The sequence below is a fragment of the Aulonocara sp. 'chitande type north' Nkhata Bay genome, linkage group LG22, assembly GCF_057382095.1.
Source record: "Aulonocara sp. 'chitande type north' Nkhata Bay isolate Kocher_YH1m ecotype deep benthic linkage group LG22, A_spYH_male_GT1.1, whole genome shotgun sequence".
NCBI classification, from domain to species: Eukaryota; Metazoa; Chordata; class Actinopteri; order Cichliformes; family Cichlidae; genus Aulonocara; species Aulonocara sp. 'chitande type north' Nkhata Bay.
Genome location: NC_141364.1, coordinates 29,490,159 through 29,506,078, shown reverse-complemented (window position 1 = coordinate 29,506,078; position 15,920 = coordinate 29,490,159). Strand labels below are relative to the sequence as shown.

General features: G+C 44.6%; 1 protein-coding gene across 5 annotated transcripts in view; it reads right to left on the bottom strand.

Annotated features, from left to right (window-relative positions):
* The window catches only part of trappc9 (trafficking protein particle complex subunit 9), a 238,906-nt gene that overhangs the window by 94,486 nt on the left and 128,500 nt on the right, over positions 1–15,920 (bottom strand). For all 5 annotated transcript variants that reach the window (XM_086279548.1, XM_086279549.1, XM_086279545.1 and 2 more), the window contains one exon: positions 9,530–9,640. In XM_086279548.1, the coding sequence (XP_086135674.1) occupies positions 9,530–9,640 (111 nt within the window). The remainder of the gene's footprint in view (positions 1–9,529; positions 9,641–15,920) is intronic.

The window sequence follows — 15,920 nt, the reverse complement described above, 5'->3', positions numbered from 1 at the left end:
TACTGTAAACACAATACAATGAAATATACTGTAAACACAATACAATGAAATATATGAAATGTATTATAGATGCAATAAGCTCAAAGCATCTGGCTAATTATCACAGCTTGACAGCCTAGCCGCATAGCTTATATGAGACACAATAAAGTTAACCGAATAACAGACAACGGTTCAAAACGCTTCACCGCTTAATTGTACAAAATGAATTATACTCACAGACTATGCCTTAGCGAAGAGAAAAGGATTAATCCTGTAACGGTGGTTGAATGAGCCCACACGCTAATATCCCGAGTCACACAGTAGATTCACTTTCTGACTCTCAGCGTAAACTGCTCTCGTGTTGTCATGGTTACGAAAATACACACACCGCTCTAAGCTACGATAGCGAGATAAAGAGAACACAAAGAACACATTTCTGGGGGCATAACACTCCCCGCTTGGGGTCTTTAAGAGCCCACATCAATTGGCAGAGTCAGACTTTGGAGAAAGAAGCAGAACTACTTCTGTAATGGGACGAGAGAATCCTCTTCTATTTCCATCTTTAACGACCTCCACTTCGACTCTCCGGACCAGACCGTCCTTCCCTGGAAAGGCTTTCGTGATGATGCCCATGGGCCACTCATTTCTCTCTGCCCGATCATCCTTTAAGAGAACTACGTCCCCTTCTTGAAGATTCGGCTGTTTCCCTTGCCACTTGTGTCGAAGTTGCAGTGTTTTGAGGTATTCACGCCTCCATCTGTTCCAAAACATGTCTGCCAGGCCCTGAACTTGTTTCCACTCCTCCCTGAAGAGATCTGCTTCCTCGAACTTGCCTGACGGCAAAGGAGGCGCGGAGCCTGTTTTGAGAGTCAGGAGCATGGCTGGTGTGAGGATGCAGGGCGACTCGGGGTCGGATGACACTGGAATGATCGGCCTTGCGTTCATAATTGCTGCTACCTCGGCCATAAGCGTGGTCAGAACCTCGTGCGTCAGGCGAGACTTTCTCTGTTCAAGCAGCATGCAGTCCAAGATACGGCGGGCAATGCCGATCATCCTCTCCCATGCGCCACCCATATGGGATGCATGGGGTGGGTTAAACACCCAGGTGCAGCTCTGTTTACTGAGGTACTTCTCCACCCTGTCGAACCCTGAGTTTTCCTTGTCCATCCCCAGCTCACGGGAAGCGCCGACGAAGTTAGTTCCGCAGTCCGAGCGTATCTGCTTCGCGGGGCCCCTGACCGCAAAGAATCTCCTCAAGGCGTTAATAAAGCTGCTGGCACTCATGGCTTCGATCACCTCAATGTGCACTGCCCTGGAACACATACACGAGAACATCACCGCCCATCGCTTGGAGTTCGAAACTCCTCCTCTTGTGCGGCGTGAAACGATGCCCCACGGTCCAAAGACATCGACACCTATGTAGGTGAAGGGAGGTGCTACTTGTAACCGTTCTGCCGGCAGGGCTGCCATCCGTTGATGTTCGGCCTTCCCTCGCAGCTTCTTACAAGTGATGCATCCGTAGAGCAGACTGCTGATACAGCGTTTGGCTCCCACGAGCCAAAAACCTGCGGCCCGAACGGCACCTTCAGTAAGATGTCTCCCCTGGTGTTTTACTGCTTCGTGATAGTGGGACACAAGCAGAGTTGCGAGGTGATGCCGGCCAGGAATGATGATGGGATGAGTCTCGTTCATGCCTAAGCCTGACTGCTCGATCCGACCTCCTACCCTGAGTAGTCGATCCTGGTCCATAATGGGATGCAATCTCCACAAGCTGCTGGAAGATGGTATGTCGACTCCAGAACCGATACACTTGAGCTCTTCCGCGTAGCACTCACCCTGGACACTCTTTACGATGCACACTTTGGCTTTCAGCAGCTCCTCTTCTGTAGGACGACAGATGTGCCAGCCTCGACATTCGCCCTGCGTCGAGCGAGCGAAGGAGCTAGCTACGTGGATCAAATGTGCGATGGCTGCATGGAGTGTGCTGAACTTGGAGAAGCGTTCAAAGCGTTGAGGGCGTACCACGCCTTTAGCAACATGGGTGAGTTTCGTTGTCACCTGTGGACGCACTTCGGCATCGATGTCGGGGTCGACAAGATTGTACGTCTCTTGAAGCTCGGATGGATGCCCTGATGCGTCGCAAAGAAAGGCTGGTCCTTTGAGCCATGGTGTACTGCTGAGCAGGGCTGATGCTACAGCTCTTGACCCAACGTCAGCTGGGTTAAGATGCGTTGGAACGTACTTCCACTGGCCGGGACAGGGTGACTGAAGGATACGTTGGACCCTATTGTGTACGTAGACATAAAATCTCCTTGACTGGTTATGGATGTATCCCAGTACGACCTTACTGTCTGTGTAGTAGGTGATGTTGTCATACGTTGTGTCCATCTCTGCGACTATCATCTCGGCGATCTCGACGGCGAGCACAGCAGCACAAAGTTCAAGTCTAGGGACAGTTAGGCTAGGTTGGGGAGCCAACTTCGATTTCCCAAAGACAAACCCAATCTCAGTTTGTCCCTGCTTGCCAGTTACCCTGATGTAGGCTACGGCCGCTATTGCTCTGACGGATGCGTCGGCAAAGACGCAGAGTTCTCTCCTTAGGGCTCCTGTGGTGGAGAGGGACGTATAAGGCCGTGGTATTTGGAGCCCCTCCAGGTCTTGAAGAGACTGTTTCCATCTAGTCCACTCGGTCTCCATGTCTTTGGGAAGGGGTGCGTCCCAATCTTCCGCTTGCAAGGTGAGTTCTCTTAGGATCCGTCTTCCATCAACTGTGATGGGTGCTAGAAACCCTAGGGGGTCGTATAGACTGTTCACGGTCGAGAGTACCCCTCTGCGGGTGAACGGCTTCTGATCGATCTCGATCTGGAACGTGAAAGTGTCCGTGCGCATGTTCCAGAACAGTCCCAGGCTACGCTGGATAGGCAGATCATCGATGGAGAGATCCAGGCCATTGAAATCCTGAGAGCGATCCTGGGAGGGGAATGCTCTGATGACCGCGGAACAATTTGATGCAACCTTGTGCAGCCTGAGGTTGGAAGCCGCGAGCATCTTCTGCGCTCGCTGGAGAACTGCGATGCCTTCTTCCTCTGTACTGAAAGACTTTAAGGCATCGTCGACGTAGAAATCGCGGTCGACGAATCTCCTAGCATCGCTGCCGTAGTCGGCCTCTGCTGCCTTAGCCGCCCGCCGCAGGCAATACACTGCGACGGCAGGCGAGGGGCTGTTACCAAAGAGATGCACCCGCATCCTGTAATCCACGACGTCAGAGGTAGGGTCATTGTCTCTATACCACAGGAAGCGGAGAAAATCCCGGTGGTCTTCTTTCACGATGAAGCAGTGGAACATGTGCTCGATGTCGGCGGTGATCGCAACCTGTTCCTTCCTAAACCTCATAAGAACACCTAGTAGGCTGTTATTAAGATCGGGACCACTGAGTAAGACATCGTTGAGCGATACTCCCTCATAGGATGCACTGCTGTCGAAGACCACGCGGATCCTGTCCGGCTTCCGGGGGTGGTACACGCCGAACAGGGGCAAGTACCAACGCTCCTGACCGGGTTGCAAGGGAGGGGCAGCTTCTGCGTGCGCCTTCTTGAGCGTCTTCTCCATAAACTCTAGGAAGTCGGCTTTCATCCGTGGTCGTTTTTCCAGTGAGCGCCGAAGTGAGACGAGGCGTTCGAGAGCCTGTTTCCTGTTGTTAGGGAGTCGCTGCCTCGGTGACCTAAACGGCAAAGGTGCGACCCAACTGTTGGAGCTGTCTTGGCAACACTCGGCTTCCATTATCCTTAGAAACTCCAAATCTTCCCTGGATGGAGCGAGTTTGTGGTCGTTGGGAGTGCGAGCGAAGACGGTTTGCCCCAAATTGTCTCCGATTAGCGTCGTCGGGGTTCGCGCTGGATGTTGTTGATAGTCACGTGCTTGTTCAAACACCTCTGTTACTTTCATCTGGTTGTTACATGGCTGGAGATGGCTTGTACGACCGTTCCCTAGAACGGCTGTTTTGTAGCTTCTCACCTCCGGTGGTCTGTGAGCACCTCCGAGGCACACGTCTCCGACGATGACCCATCCCAGGTCAAGCCTTTGGGCGAAGGGAGCATCTCCTGGGCCGCTTATTTGCTCTCGGACCTTGTGGACCCGTAAGATATCTCTGCCCAGTAAGAGAAGAATGCTGGCGTCTGGGTCCGGAGGTGGTATCTTGTCAGCGATGCGTTTTAGGTGGGTATGATGATAGGCCACACCGGGGGTGGGAATCTCCGCGCGGATGTTGGGAATTTGGTTACACTCGAGGAGTGTAGGCAGAGAGATACTCAGTTTCTCGTCCAACGGCTCTACGGTGTAGCCGCTGGCTCTCCTTCCTGATGTCTCCGTACGTCCCGCGCAGGTCTTTAGTGTGTATGAGTACGAGCGCCCGGAGATCTTGAAGGCTTCGAAGAACTCTGACCGCGCGAGGGAGCGATTACTCTGCTCATCCAATATAGCGTACATTCTCTTGGCTTCCTCTCTTCGTCCGTTTGGGAACACCCTGACGAGACAGATCTTAGCACACGCTCTAGCACTCAGACCTTCCCCACATACCTGTGTGCACGTTGCGTTGACCTCCTGGTTATCAGCTTTGTCCTCCTCCCCGCTATCCTCTGAGATGGAGGGGAACGATTTAGATTTCCAGGTAGGTGGGTGAGGGTGGAGGGCTGTCACGTGGGCAGCGCTACCACACTCGGTGCATGTTATCTTGGCTGTGCAGTTCTTTGCAAAGTGTTCTGTTGACGAGCAACAGCGAAAGCAGACGTAGTGTTCTTTCAGAAGCTGTTTGCGATCATCTAAGCTCTTCTCGCGGAAACCTCTGCATTTCCTCAGAGGATGGGGTTTTTTGTGCAGGGGGCAATGTTTATTCGGGTCAATACGTTCCCTGCTTTCCTTAGACTCGAACTTGGCAGTGCCTGAGACTTGTGTTTTGTGGGTGTGAACGGACGTCTTCGTGGGCCTCTCCCATTTATTCATTCTCTCGTTTGGGGGGCTTGGCGTGAAGAGGTTGAAACTTGGGTCCGTACGTGCTTTCGCCTCGGTGCGGATGAAGTTCACCAACACGGAGAAAGGTGGGAAGCTGACGAAATGTTCTTGTTTGTATCTCGTCCCGTGGTATAGCCACTTTTCTTGTATGCTGTATGGAAGTTTCTCGATGATGGGCTTAATTCCTCTGGAGGTATCCAAGTACGACATGCCCGCGAGGTAGCCATCTTCTTTAGCGGCTTGTAGCTCTGACAACAGGTCGGCTAGATCCCGGAGTCTCCGTGGATCTTTTGTCGTGAGCTTTGGGAAGCTTTCTAGTTTGCTGAACAGAGCTTGTTCGACGGCTTCTGGGGAGCCATATAGTTCGTCGAGGCGCCCCCATGCTGAGCACAGTCCAATAGTTGGATTCCTGATGTTGACCGTTTTTATTCTTCTTACCTGCTCTGTTGACTCCTTTCCCAGGTGTCTGGTTAGGAGGTCGAGTTCTTCTGCAGCAGACAGGTCTAGATTGGCAATGGCGTTCTGGAATGATGTTTTCCAGGCCCAATAGTTTATTGGCTGGTCGTCATATGCGGTGAGACCTGAAGTCACCAAGTGGTTACGAGCGAGATATTTGATGAGGTCAGTGGTTGTAGAATGGTCGTAATCACCTCCGTAGAGTGTCCCGTGGATGGGCTGATGCGTGGGAAACGTAGAATCTCGTTTGGGGTTCTGCTGTAGGAGTGGAGTTGGAGGGGGGTAGAAGGGTGACTTGGAGCTCTGTCGTGTTGGTGCGTCGCTTCTCCAGGGGCCCTGAAGAGCTTGGTGTGGCGTAATAGCAGCAGGAGCGGCAGCTTGGGTCTGAGCCGCGTTATGCGGGTGAGTGACTGGCTGAGAAGGGGGAAGGTTATTTTCTGTAGCCGATAGACCCTTGGCGCTCAGGCTGGCCTGTTCGGAGACAAAGGCGGCTACGCGCTGGTCTTTGACAGACTGGTGGACCAGGCTGTTAACTTCGCTGCGTACTTCGAGACCCATATCCTGCAGACCAGCTACTAGGGAGTTCGCCTCAGCAACGGCGGCATCCCTTTCTTTTTCATCGATTAGTGCGTCGAGGCTGGATTGAATACGTGCTTGCTCCACTTTAAGCTCGATTTCTCTTTTTGAATGTGCCGCTCTAGCTTGCGCGGCTTCAGCCTTTGCTTTTGCCATGGCAATGGCTATGCTGATTTTTGAGCCAGACGATGTACCAGATGAGCGACTGCTCCTTGAGCGCACACACTCTGACTGGTTGTCTCCATTTCCTTTGTCAGCATTGCTACGTTGTGACATTGCGTGTCGTTGGGTCTCCAGTATCGGGAGATGTCGGCTGCGGCGAAGTTTTCCGAGGCTATATTGGAGGCTGCTTATCTCTCGATAATGAGTAGCTCCGTACAGCGGCGATCCTCGTATCCCTATTAGCTGCGTTGCAGTCTTTTCACTGTAATGGGCTAAGTTTCCATTCAGCTTAAACACTCCCAAGAAAATCTCCAGGACTCAGACGATTGGATTCCAGAAGTTTTTACTGGGCACTTTTGTGAAACTGTAAACACAATACAATGAAATATACTGTAAACACAATACAATGAAATATACTGTAAACACAATACAATGAAATATATGAAATGTATTATAGATGCAATAAGCTCAAAGCATCTGGCTAATTATCACAGCTTGACAGCCTAGCCGCATAGCTTATATGAGACACAATAAAGTTAACCGAATAACAGACAACGGTTCAAAACGCTTCACCGCTTAATTGTACAAAATGAATTATACTCACAGACTATGCCTTAGCGAAGAGAAAAGGATTAATCCTGTAACGGCGGTTGAATGAGCCCACACGCTAATATCCCGAGTCACACAGTAGATTCACTTTCTGACTCTCAGCGTAAACTGCTCTTGTGTTGTCATGGTTACGAAAATACACACACCGCTCTAAGCTACGATAGCGAGATAAAGAGAACACAAAGAACACATTTCTGGGGGCATAACACTGCTACATGTGTTGAATGAAGAAATCGCTTAAACAGAACCTGTCAGACAAAGTGAAGTAACCTAAAAGATGTCAAAAAGAAACACATTGTGGCACAAAAGAAACTCAGGAACAGATATGAAAGAGAAACAAAGTGGTTGACATCTATGAGTCTGGAAAAGGTTATAGCGCCATTTCTAAGGCTTTGGGACTCCAGTGTGTCACGATGAGAGGCTTTATCCACAACTGAAAATGTAGTCAACCTTCCCAGGAGTAGACGGCCTAATTATCAATTACAAAATGAATCCAAGATCGTACTAATGACTCATCCAGGAGGTCGCAAAAGAACCCAGAACAATATCTCAGCTTTCAGGATGGGGTTATCAAACATAAGGCTGGGATGGAGGGGGGGGGGGGGGGGGGGGCTAAAACATGTTGAACTTTTAACTTTTTCTTAATTTTACTGCTTGTCCTTCTACTGAAACTTCCACTAAAAAGTCTTCCGGTTTAGTTTGCTTTTTCACTTTCTACAATAGAAATGTCTTTAAAAAAAAGTGTGTCCAGAGCAGTGTTGGTCAAGTTACTTGAAAAAAGTAATCAGTAACTAATTACTGATTACTCCCCCCAAAAAGTAATCCCGTTACTTTACTGATTACTTATTTTCAAAAGTAATTAATTACTTAGTTACTTAGTTACTTTTTAAAAACACGATTTACAACCTGAAGAGGTGATAAAGTGATAGATCTTTCAGCCCAATTCTACTTTTTCTACATAATCCATCATACAAAATGTAATCAAATGGAAAAGTCTCTTTTTTTAACTTGTTTTATCAGTTTTAATCTTTTAACTTTATGCATCAAGCAAAACATTTAATTATATGCAACATTCTCTGACTTGAATAAATTAGTTTAACATTTAAACCTATTTTCTACACATTCCAGCACATAAAATAAAATATTTTTTGTGTTTTCACTCACTCTTTCAAACAGATGCAAGTAAAACACAGCAGAAAATAAATAAAGTCAAAGACTCAGCGGTCCTTTTGCTCTATTTTCACCTGTAAAGCAGGAGCAGGGTAGGCGGAGGGTTACCCTGGTGTAGGTGTGCTGCGGTCAGTTGAAGAATCCGCGCGAGTGTCTCTGTGAGTTTCCCATCACGTCGTAGCTACTCGGTGCTTGCTCGGAAGTTTAGGGGTTTTTTTCGCTGTAAAAAGAAGTTTTCTTCCCACGCACGATGGACGCTAATGTTTTTGTCACTTTTTATGGAATCAAACTCAAAGTAAGGTCAGTACTTCCACACTTTAAACGCTGCACGCTCATACTCTCTCCCGCACTCGATATATTATCCATTGTTGATCTGCACACAGCTGCTGTCACCAACGTCGCACTTGCTTACGTCACTGTCATGACACATTCTCGCAAAAAAAATCACGGTTTTAGTAACGCAGTAACGCAGCGTTCCTACGGGAAAGTAACGGTAATCTAATTACCGATTTTGCAATAGTAATCCCTTACTTTACTCGTTACTTGAAAAAAGTAATCAGATTACAGTAACGCGTTACAAGTAACGCGTTACTGCCCATCTCTGGTCCAGAGTAAAATTATAGGACAGTCTGGGCAATGAGCTCCCAAGCACCTTTTCTGTAGTTTCACACATATGTTTCGTGCAATCGAGTCCCAGATTTCTTTCATTAAACAAAGAAACATTTCTTCATCGTGTACTAAAAGTAAGACGTGCTGTTGAAATTACATTTCTTTTTCTTATATTGAGAAAATAAGGATTTAAATGCTATTTACACTGAAAGAAAGGAAATTGTTACTAGTTCAGCCCACTTAAACTCAAAGTGTGCCCCCATTGTAAAATAAATAAAACACAGCACCACTACATTAAATAAAAGAGCTTTCCGAGGGAAAATGCACGTGTCAAGTTCTGCTTTACCTTTCCTATATTTAAGGATAAGCTATGCAGTTCAATAACAAATAAACACTCAAAGCAATCATCGATTGACGTTATTACCTACACACGTCTCATACTTTCTGGCATAACCGAGGCAGATTGTAACTGAGCTACATACATCATAATATACAGACGACTTAATGGTACATCCAAGACTTTCTCAGGTTTATATCAGAATCAGAAGTCCAGGCGCAGTGCAACAATATTTTGCAATTACACCTACAAGTCAGTGTGTTTATATATAACAACTCACAAATAGCTGAACAAATCCATTAAAGACATGTTCATACCCACAGATCATGGCCATAAGCAAATACACGCAGCTATAAGAAAGACAAAAAAGAAACACCTATATTAACATTTAAACACTCGCCCTGCAGAGTTCTAGTCAAGTAGCTGGAAGGCAGGACGTCAATTCATAACTTTGATTTTTGCTCTAGGCAGTAACTAACAGTGAAGTGAACCAGCTCTGAAAGACCTAAAATATTGCCTGAATGCCTCAGGTGAAAGAAAAGAGCCAAATAAACTTGAGAAATTGTTTTGTTTTGACTCACTGAAAATATCTGTATGTTTGTAAAAGTCAAACCTTCCACTCACCTCTGACATTCGCTGGCGTGGAGAACCAGGTCCTGATTGTTCTTGGCCCTGACAGTGAGTTCGTGCTCTGTTGGGTTGAAGATGTCGAGCAGTAGATGACAATGGCGGGTGCTGTGGACACAGAAACAAGAAGTGACTGTATATTCTGCACCATGCTGCCGTCAGCAGTTTTAGCATTTAAGAAACGCTGCAAATGTTAGGAAGAGGTCCCAGGAGGGTGCTGGAAAAACTCTACTATAACGCCATCCTCACAGAAACATCGAAAAATCAACTTATATTATAGTTTGCATCTAAATATCATGGCACACGTATTATATTATATTATCTCCAGTATAATATTATCCCGAGTTATACATGTCCAGCTATTTATAAATCAATACTTGGTATATATTATCTACTTCTGCATAATGCTTATATATCTAATACGATACCATTTCCTTCCTGTGTTGTTTTATGGTCTACTGATGGTTTTTGTATCTTTATTCTATATTCAAAGTGAAGGAGGTACTCTTAGTATGTCAGTTGTTCAATTGCTCTCATCATTTTCTCCTCATCTGTCATCTGTATTATTTTTCATTACTCCTGTTGTTTTATTTTTTGTAGATTTGTTGTTTTTAAATGTGCTTATAAATGAATTGACTTAGTTTTGCATTATCTATATGGTTCTGTTGCTCGTGTGTTTGGTAGTTTAAGCTGCACCTAGAATGAGATATGCTGCATAAACAAAGTCTTGCTTTTTTCCATTTTGCACAGGTTTACATAATTCACACTCACAAATGCTAAACTTAAAGCTCATCATCTGTGTGCTGCAGTCAGTCTGTAACCTGTGCATACAACGGTTTGCTTATTCATATAGGAGTTCATTATTTTCTAAATTAAATTACCTTCTAAAAATACAGGCCAACATACATGGGCCGACCAAAAGCACGACATCAAGAGAAGACACGGTGTGAAGTACTCATCACTCCTTGTCACAACATCAAAGGTGGCGGTGCTTTCATCAGGCCCACAGGTCTAGCTGGAGCAGGTCATCTCCACATAATACCGCGCCTGCTTTTCTCATGCAGATCATAAGAGGGCCAATTTGTGATTTAGATCAAGTCAGGAGAGATGATGCTGGATTTTCAAAGAGTTAATTTTAACCCCTAAGTAGGTGTTATTTTTTTTCCCTCCATAATGACAGATAAAAGGAAGGACTGTCGCAAAACAGAAGCACACTGACCAGTGCAGCGAGTATATGGTTACATAAACAAGCAGTTTATAGACGTACAGCAACAATGTGACAGAACTTCACGGCTTTACGGTATTATATCTATTATTTGGACTCTTTACATTATAGCGCCAGATATTTGCTTTAAAATCAATATTTACCACATTATTGGTTGATCACGATAAACCATGATAAATGAGTCAAACCTGTAAAAAATTACAGCTAGGACCTACAATTCATTGCCGACATTTTACTTTGTAAACAAACAAACTGTGTTCAAACAGTGAACACAGAAACTATAACTAGGAACGACAGAACTGACACCAGTGTTGTAAAATTTTGTGAAGTCCATTGTTCCATCATCCCTCACATTCACCCTCCTCCCACCGAGCTCTTTGCCTCTTAAATCTCACGGTTAATGGAGGCTTTAGTCGAGCTTTCCCTAGTCCCTAATAAACTGACGTGGCAATTAAAGGAGCATATTTTTAAGGCCTATCCCGGTTCCTTTAATTGTCTAGTTGTCTTCGTTGTCAGATGTGATTAACAGGCAGAAAGGGGGAGGTGCTGATTTATCAGCCATCCTGTTCAGCGAAGGAGATCAATCAGGCATCGAGTTAAGAACGCAAGCCTCATTGCTCATGTGCTAAGCACCAGGTAGAGTGACAGAACAGACGGCAATGGAGGCGCACACGATGTGAAGTCACACATTTTTGTAGGCGTTAAAAGACTAAAGGATGAAATGATTCTGCGCAGCGGTTGGACGACTTCATTCAAGATCTGTCGCCGCAACAACTGCCGAACGCCTGTAGACGAAAGCTAAAGATTATGCTTTTGAACTAGTGGGAACTGAGTCATAACACTGAATCATTTTGATAAGTATTCTGAGCTACTACGCTGGGCACAGAGATCTAAGCTGAATAAATAATTCAAATCCGCCAATAGGGTTTCAAACTATTTGTCTCCATTTCAGTCAGTGAATTTTTACATTCCTCTTTGAAAGCAGAGAGGGAGCAAAATTATCCCCAGCGTTTCAAAGTGAACGCACATCCAACCTGCTTCTTTGTTCGTGGTGTACAAAGCAAATCATTCACTAATGAAACAGGAGTACTGCTGCCTTACATACATTTAATATAACTCACAACTATAGATTGCTTGCTTTAGTTGTGGAGCAACACCCTAAAGTTTTGAAGGTGGCAGGGATTCGTTTCATCCTACTACCAACAGATTTCCATGCATATGTGATGACACCTGCAAAAACAGCAGATCATTTTCAGTGCACCTGGTGCTGTGCCAAAGAACAGAGTACAGTGAGTTAATGACTGTCACTGCCTATTCCCGAGAACCCCACAACACTAACAAATGAACCACGAGGTCAGTATTCTACTCATTTGAAGAGGACCCTGTTGCAGAAGAGTAATTCTCCCAACTGTTGTTTTATGCTCTGTTTTTCTTGTGTTCTTGGACTCTGCTGGAAATGCTTTAAAATATTTGGCTTTGCATGAACCTCAGTTCAAAGCTAGGTCATGCTGGCTTTGTAAAGCAAACAAATATAGTTAAACGACAGTATATAATATATAGTTAATGTGTACCATTTTCTGTGGACACATCCTACTTTGCAACTGTATATTTTTATCCTCGGACTGCACTAGAGTAGCTTTGCATGACTCTCACTTCAAAATAATCTTTATTTATGGGCCTCGGTGCTGCTACTTCCCTTAAAGACAACTTTCCTCTGATTAGTTTCCCCTCACAAAAAGGTTTGAACAACACACGAGGTGATCTCCCTCCCAGAGCCGTGAAAGTCATAAAGAAAATCCCCCGACTGACATCACACAGAAAGACAAATTGGGGGGGGGAAGGAGAGTCTGAGACAGAGTGGTTAGAAAAAGCTCAGTCTGAAGCCTGACCTTTTAACCCACAGGGATTACTTTGTATCTGACTTTGTTATTTGAAGTTTTACGTGTCAAAAAATGAGAAAAAGTATAATGGGTCGACTTTTTAAAAAAACTATTCAATCAAAGTGTTCGTCATTTTGATGTGATTGGGGACATTGTTGAGGCAAGATAGCAGGGTGGTAAAAATAACACTGCGAGAACCAAAAACGCAAAGATCGTGAGAGCTGGGCCCACACCTCAGTCAGTTCTGCAAATTGCAATCAATACGTGCTGATTTTGCAGACCTAGTCTGACACAAAAACGTGACATACTCCCTGCACACTAAATGTAATGGCGACTGAAGGGGTATTTTTAGCTACAGCAGCCAGCAATAAGGGACAGCTGACTCCATGTTTATGTCCACATTTAACCACTGAGATTATTAAACACACAATGAATATTTGTTATACACTAAATGTCTCGTCAGCATTTGGACAATGTCCATAAAGAATTAAAATCAAAGCCCAAACAATCCTTTGCCAAAAAAACAGTCAACAGAAAACACACTAAAGAAGAATTAGAATATCATGAAAAAGGTCTTTTTTTTGTACTTGGTGCTAATTAAGCACATGCAGCCACAATCAAAAGAAAGGCTGTTGATTTGAAAGCTGTCCAGATGACAGTCATCACAGCTTGCCTCCTCTCCTCAAGGAGGGTAAGACGCTGAAAAGGCTGGATGTTCACAGAGTACAGCATAGACCACATTAAAAAAGGCGTTGATGGTAAAGGAACAATCTGGTAGGACAAACTGAATCTTTGCCTTTTGTCTTGTCTTCCTCCCATCACCCTCTGACTCGTCCATGCACTCAGTGTTGCGATTGGCATTTGGCATAGAGAAAAGATTTTAGACACTATTTCTTATGTGCACAATGAACTTTTCCACGTGGCTTCTGTCCTGTCATGGCTGCCTCACCATGAACCTGGCTCTGCCGGAGGCAGAGCGGGTCGTCTGATTGTTGGGGTTTTCTCTCTAATATTGTAGGGACTTACAATATAAAGCACTTGAAGCAACTTCTGTCGTGTGGCACTATATAAATACAACTGTATTGAAATTAAGCCCACTATTAAAGCAACTGGGATTGCAGTAACACCTCAGCTGTGCCATAAACCGACTGCCTCCATGTCCTGCTGCTTGTTGCAGTAACTCGTGGTGAAAGAGGCCCAACCAAGGGGGTTTAAACCCTTTTTTGATTGGTCCTAGCAAATATTCTAAAATTTTGAGACAATGGATTTTAGATTTTCATAAGATACAAATCATAATCATCAAAATGACAACAAAAAGGCTGAAAACAAATATGAAACTTAACTTTTTCACGATGTTCTCAGTTTTAGAGATATACTCGTATTTTAATTTTTTAACAGTATCTCCACATGGAAATAGATTTTATCTCTCCGAGTTTTACTTCACCTCTCCTTGACATTTTTCATTCACTCCAAAATAATTTTCACATTAAAATTTCGACATGATACCCAGTGAGGGCTGATGTCAAAACTTTTTCACAGCCCTACTGTTTACCAGAAAGTTGTGATATCTGCCAGCAGTGGAGGCTGATCTCCATATTCTCAGTGAGGCCTCAGTCATACAAGAGAATGTGAGAGGTTTTTCACTCGGGTGCCTCGTGACCTGACGCTAAATAATGTTTCGTGTTCTTTTACACATCGTACGTGGCAGCTGTTACACTCAGAATTCAGATTTATGCAGAGGAACAGTTTGTAGTAAAATCTGCTAAAATCCTGCGCTCCACACACACTCAGTCCCCAACAATTTCTAACAGAAGACTTATTAACACATATTTATCCATCTTCAGTATCGTCTCATTTGCTATCACATTGTTTTAAGAGAGCAACACATGCGTAAAACCTGAACTATTCTATTTTTTTTAGTACATTACTTGTTCCCTTATTTTTGAGCCACAAATTTATGCTGTTTATGCTGGTCATTAATGAAGTGAACAAGCTGCATCTGTTTATAATTTCTAAATGATGAATTTTCCCCACTTAGATGGGGCCCATTCTCAGCCTGATGTGTGGTTTCTGTGCACGCCACCGCTGGCAAGTCTGCCCCTGGTTCATACCACAACAGAATTGAGATTTATCACAGGCAATTGTGGTATTATCACAAACAGACTGCATGTAAGGGCCTACTTGATCCAGTTAAACTAAAATTGATAGACTGACTCCATCCTACTGCAGTTTTATCCCTGTCTTACAGCTAGCTTGACGCACCAAAGCCAGTTTGAAGTTTTCAAAGGCACATTGTCACAATTACTTTGCTCATGCATGTTTCCAACGACCGTTTTCACTGATGTGACGTAGCCTGAACTATGCATGATTAACAGAATGCACGTCCATAAAATTTTCCTCCTCAACAGCAAAGCATTTTTCCAGGTCAACACAGTGCTAAGTGAATAGGATTTTAACAGGTTCCTGTAAAGTATGGATCACTGAGCATTTCACACATCCTGCCTATTCATCACATTCTTTAAGAGATCTGTCAACTCACTCTGAAGAGGCCCAAAAGAACAAAACGCTACTGAATTGTGTCATAAACATTATGAGTAAAAGGTCAAATAAGATGTGATCGGTAGAATAGAGAAAACTCAAACTGGGATTTAACTTAGACTATAAAAAATATAAACTGCAGGCATGGTGGTGGGTATGTTGGGAGGCTTACTGAGAATATGGAGATTGGTTATCTGACAACCAGATAACCAATTGAAAAAGGGTTTACAATGTCAATAAAAGCGTATTTTATATCAGTAAAAAGTAAATATTATATATAGACACTGCTCCCAGAAATTAAAAAACAAAAAAACAAAACAAAAACACACACACACACACACACACACACACACACAGAAAAGACATCAGGTCTCAGCAGAGGGGGGGAAAAAGTCATGCTGGAAACACCGATATGGACTGTGTCAGGAAAGAAACTAAAATGATCGACCTACAGAATTCCCAGACACCCAAAGTGAAAAAATGATGCAGCAGGCTAGTCCATGAGAAGTCCAGCAACTCTAAATGGTACTCAGTAGTTTGTATGACCCCCACGTGCCTGACAATGTCAGGATAATCCTCAGATAGTGTCCTTTTGGAATTCTTTCCAGATCTATTCTATTGGATTTAGGTCAGGCAACCGTGGTTCCAGTCAGTTCTTCCAGGAACTACCTGCATACTCTTACCACATGAGGCCTGGTGGTCCTTGGTTCCACCAGGAGGAACCAAGGACCCACTGCACCACCGC